The sequence below is a fragment of the Seriola lalandi genome, unplaced genomic scaffold (genome assembly GCF_002814215.2).
Source record: "Seriola lalandi dorsalis isolate HSWRI2012SDOR001 ecotype SW California unplaced genomic scaffold, Sedor1 jcf7180002052034, whole genome shotgun sequence".
Classification (NCBI taxonomy): Eukaryota; Metazoa; Chordata; class Actinopteri; order Carangiformes; family Carangidae; genus Seriola; species Seriola lalandi.
In genome coordinates, this window is record NW_019522587.1 from 20,526 (window position 1) to 25,938 (window position 5,413).

The 5,413-nt window shown below is 37.1% G+C and overlaps 1 protein-coding gene across 1 annotated transcript in view; it reads right to left on the reverse strand.

Moving 5' to 3' along the window:
- Nucleotides 1-1,078: 1,078 nt before the first annotated feature.
- Nucleotides 1,079-5,413, reverse strand: part of ehf (ets homologous factor) — a 7,675-nt gene continuing 3,340 nt past the window's right edge. Inside the window, exons 4-9 of the mRNA XM_023399506.2 lie at nucleotides 4,205-4,249; nucleotides 4,063-4,107; nucleotides 3,913-3,975; nucleotides 3,695-3,739; nucleotides 3,399-3,594; nucleotides 1,079-1,897 (exon numbers count right to left, since the gene is read on the reverse strand). Coding sequence (XP_023255274.1) covers nucleotides 1,798-1,897; nucleotides 3,399-3,594; nucleotides 3,695-3,739; nucleotides 3,913-3,975; nucleotides 4,063-4,107; nucleotides 4,205-4,249 — 494 coding nt within the window. The 3' untranslated portion in view covers nucleotides 1,079-1,797. The remainder of the gene's footprint in view (nucleotides 1,898-3,398; nucleotides 3,595-3,694; nucleotides 3,740-3,912; nucleotides 3,976-4,062; nucleotides 4,108-4,204; nucleotides 4,250-5,413) is intronic.

Consider the following 5,413-nt stretch of genomic DNA (forward strand, 5'->3'; position numbering starts at 1 on the left):
GTTTCTTATTCAAGTTAAACTTTAATCACAGTTTTGTTTAATTTTGTATATATTTCAAATTAAAACTACACACGCTGCTCCAAAGTAACTACAAAGTGTGATTGCTCCATGTGACTAATAAGACAGAATCAAAACAATGGGATTTAATGGATATGCACTTAAATTTGAATAAATATTCTTGCTGGTTTCATTTAATGTAACAATATGGCAATGAGTAGTTATTATCTCAATCCAATCAGGAGCAGGTTTTGCAATTTTCTTTATTTCATCCAATCATCAACAGAAAACTGAATTACAGCAACCTCCTCTAATCAGAGATGATTTCCTGCCACCAGGAAGAAATTACCTTTTAGAAGTTCCCATAGGTCTGATACTGGAAGACTGATATCTACTTTTTGCTGCTGACATGTGATCTAATTTCCTTCAGCTCACATCAGGACAGTGTTGGTTTCTGACACTGATGTGTGTGAGAGCAGAGCGACAAAAGTGAACGTGGTGCAGCAGTGCAGTTGGCAAATTTTAAAGCCATCTGGAAAGATAATAACAGAACGTCGTGTCAATCAGTGCTGCGATATGTAAAGAAGGATCACAAAAGTGAGATAAGTCAGATTGAAGATTAGACACAGATTTGCTTGTGAACACAGGTCACAGAAAGGAGCCTTTTATTGACACAGCTTTAATCTTGTTGGCCATCAAGGCCCAGTCATTCATCCACTGCCTGTAGGAACCTGCATGGCAGCTATGTACTGGCGAACAATTAACTGTGTGGCATTTCACACTGTCATGGTAAAACAGAAACCACCTGCACTATCTCTAAGTGCATCAGAACATGATTTAGTGGGAACGAGGTTTACAGCTGCAGATCTAAGTTGCGCTCTGTTGACAGTCAACATTGATCAAGTCTGGGAAAGAATAGTTGCAATTTAGGTTGTAGATTGAATCCAAAACACTGATTGATGTAACTGATCAGAATACTATTTCTTAGTCTCATGACAAGGAAAAGTCTCAGGAATCGTCCTTCCCTTGATTTACAAAATGACACCCTAATTGTAGGCGTTATGAAATGGCTTTCATAAAATAAAAACAATCACAAGCTTTATTTGTATTAAACATCAACAAACATGTACACACTTTCTTTACAGCTCAATGAATGAAAACTCTGAAATGAACCAAATAAGACGAACCATACTGTTATTTTGCTGTAACTATTTGTACTTTATCACTTGTTTATGTATCTTTGTACTTTATTGCAAAATTTTTTCTTATGGCATGTTATTTCCATTATCATTCTTGTTTTTATGCTGTGATCTGTCATCCTTCCCACAGGAACTTCACATTATCAGTGTCAAAACTCTAAACATATATCTGTTTGCCACGTGTTTGAATGTTATATCAACATGTGCTCTTATAGGACTTGAAAAGTAGAAAGTATCTGATTTGAAAAAAAAAAAATGTAAGAAAACCAAGATTCAGTTTTGATATCACTTTCTTCAATATAATCTTTTCTTAACACGTGTGTGTGTGTGTGTGTGTGTGTGTGTGTATGTGTGTGTGTGTGTGTGAGGTTTGACTGATGACATGCTGGTATAATAAGCAAAGGTTTCTTAATAAGGCACAATAAAGAACAGCTCAGTGCAGTGTCACAACAAAGAGATGAATTTCAAGAAAAAATAAATGATGCAAACATACAATCATCAACAATGTGTAAACACTTCAAATGTATCGTTATCAAAAACAGTAACTATAATAAAACATCACATTTGCATACATCAAATAAAACATAAATTAATGAAATTGTCACTTCTCTGACTCCCTCCATCCTCTAGCATTCCTTCCAAACTTGTAAACCAGTCTGCGTCCGTCTACTCGTTCTAGGATTTCCCTTTTGTAGTAATATCTGTAACAAAGGACAGATGCAATGACTAGTAAATTAATTTCAAAATGAATTCATTACAGATAATATAAAACATGTTTCATTTTTACCTGCTAGATGCTGGATTTTCAGCTGCTTTCATGTTTTACAAGTGACAGTTCAACTGCTTTAAGTTCTTATCTGTTAAATGTTATCGCAGCTGCTTTTATTCTGAACTGTGTGTATGCATTTACAAATGAAGCCTACTGACAATTCAACTGCTTACTGGGTTTAATCTAAAAACTAAAATATTCAATGTGAACTGTGTGAACTGATTTCAACTGCTTTCAGCTCTTACAATTCAAGAGACACATCGACTCTTGCAGGGAATGAACTTCAGCGGTCACTTCAGCTGCTTTATGTGCTTAAACTGAAAGTGCAACTCCTATGCAAAATCTCATGTATATTAACATTTAAAGACGTTTGAACCTGTTGAGTGTTTACACCAACAAGTTTCTGCGTGAATGAGAACACTTAAACTTTCTTAGCCTTTTCTTATTTCTTTTTTTTTTTTTAAAGCCAGTGAATCTGATTCTAGTTACTGCTTTTATCATATTACTTTACTCCTATGCATACTTGATCCTCCTGTAAGAAATGAGCCCATAGGTCGTTTGTGCCGCAGGTTACTATGACCCATAGTTGCGGTTTTTATTAGGCGACATCCAGCGGCCGTAGTGATTAAGACAAGAGTAGAGGGAAAAGTACGGTGAGTTAATGAAAGTAATTCAAATGAATGGAATAGTTTGAAACAAAGTTAGTTTGGTTGTTATTCCTTTGCTTTTGTTATTCATAACAGAGAGCACCAATCTGTTTGGTGATGCCATCAAGCTGCAAATCCTTTTGCTGCATCACAGTAAATAGAAAATCAGCTTTGTGGTCACAGTGACAATACCTGCGGGCACATTTTGTGGTTCCCAGTGGTTTGCACTACAATGAAATTAAGCTCATTAGATTAGCTCATTTGAATGTAAAGCTGTGTGACTATTGCAGCAGCCAGGAAGATTTTCTGTGGAGAGTGCCATTTCAGTTCAATTGGGAAAAAAAGTGAAACATGTAGCAGTTCAAAAGTGACTCAATTTTAGGTAATCAGCAATGGGGAATGGCAAATATATGTTTTTAAAGGATTGAGTTCATTGGTTTTCGATGTGTAACTCTTAATGATGTCACCAATAAGAGCCCATTAAGGAAATAGGATTAGGAACAATGCAGTGTGAAATTTCTTCCTCATCACAGATTTCACAAGATATTGCCAAACTAAAGAAAACCCCTGTGTAAATGTAGGATGCTGACTGTATTGAAAGGGCAGGGAGTATTTTGTTTCACTACTTTGACAGGAAAAATTACATGAAGAAAAAGCTGTGTCACAACCTTGGCTAGGCACAACATTCAGTGGCCACAGTCTCTGTGTGAGAGTGTGTGTTTATGGTATGCAAACATGAGGTTTTGTATTTGTGTAACTGCATGTATGACAGTTGTGTGGGTGTACCTCATTGCCCGACTTAGTTTCTCATAGGTCATGCTGCTGTTATTCTTCTTCTTGCCCCATAACTGTGCCACTGCCTCAGACTTCAGGAAACGGAAAACCCCCTCTGTCCGATCCTCCCACTTGATCAGCCCTGGGTTTCGCTCTGGGTTCAGTAGAATATCCCTGATGAACTCCCATAAGTGGGTCCCCCGTGGGTCTGCGGGAAAGTGGGAAAGTGGGTTTAATCGTAAGATTATATACATATATGTTATGAAAAATAAAAATATAATGAAAATGTAAGTTCGTATATTACTTACTGTGTTTTTTGACCTGATGAGGACGACTGTAAGTTCTTTTTATGTCTGAGGAACAGAAGTTAAATCATTGTTGAATGCATTTGTTGAATCCTTTGATTTAACTGATCCGAAGCTGATTTGAACATATGCTTGGGTCTCAGTGTGATAGCATAGGGGAGCATGGTTGTTTTGAGTTTAGATAATACACATTTATGTTGGATATATCATAAATTCCTCACCAGGACTAGAAGGGGTGGGAGAGGCAACAGGTGCAAGGGGGTGAATAGCGGGATCGTAGATTTCTAAGTCAACAGGAGGGAAAATCAAGTTTATTTGTTGTATGATTTCAAAAATAGCATTGATTGTTGTAATGGCACAGATATTTATACCTCCTGGTGGATAACCGACATCTGGAAAAGGACAGGAGAAATCTACTGTAAAAGAAAATAAAACAAAAAACGTTGAAGCAGAATGAATATTTTCATTGTATTTTAATTTATTTGCTCATAATATTAATTGAGAGACTCTTACGTTCTGGTTTGAGATCCAGCTGACCTATTTCCACATGGTATTGCCCTGTGCAGAGATGAGAAGGAAAAAAGAAAATGAAACGACAGCGAGAATCATGAAATCAAAATGATCAGTGTCATGTAATGTTCTGTAATAATTGATCATTCACTTTCACATTCATGGCGAGTCATCGAAAATATATGAACCAAGTCATTGTTTACTATAAACCACTGAGAGCGGCTAAAGGCCCTAAATTGCATGTTACACTGTGAAGCAGTCTGAGATTCCCTTGCTTTATGGCATATTCAGACACTGTTTCAGATGCTAAAACAGGTTGATAGTGCTGCATTCCGGTGCCAAAACATTTATTATCTTCCTAATAGTGTAAGTGATAAAAGTGAAAGGAATTGAAAACTACACCTTACACCTCTTTTTGTTGTTCTACACAATAAAACAGGTAGAGGAAAATAAGTATAAACAAACATTTTTCAACAGGAAGCAAAAATCTCATCTAAATTTTGATAATCACTGGCACTAACAATTCCCAGTCTTACCTACCACAATAGCCTCAAGTTTGGGGCCATACCCAGCTATAACAATCAGTTTGACAATGATATTAGATGTACAAATATGTAACATCTTGCCCTAAGATACTGAGCTGGTTTCTTACAGCCAGCAATAACAATAGCAGCATTGTGCACTAGTTTGGTTTCCCTTGAAATTTCCCTTAACCTGGAGGTTAAACCTGTTGTTCCTGGTCTGCTCTACTCTTGTTTTGAAATGCCATTAAGTTCTCAGACGTTAGATAAAATATGATGTGCTGATATCATTTACCACTTTCTTATTCCTTTAGTTTCTTCGAAGTCACACCTGCAAAATACCAGAGGTGAATCCTCAGGCCTATAAACTTCAGTTTCTTTGCAATAACCCTCAAACTCTAATTAAAAAACAGTGGATGAGCCAGTTCTTCCCTTGTTTTTTAGCTTCACACCCCCTCTGTGCTTTGTTAGAAGACCCACTCCAGTAAGAGCAAACAACAAATCCATCATCTCCCTCACTTTAAGCAGTCCTTCACCCCTCTACAGCACCATGTGGTCCGACCCCTGACTGACTCTGTGATCCCTTCTCAGCATCACTTCATCAAAACTGCTGCAGACCCAACTCGAATCACCCAGCTCCTCTTTTATTGGGACTAATCATGATCCTTTCTTTCACTTCTTTTAGCCCCCC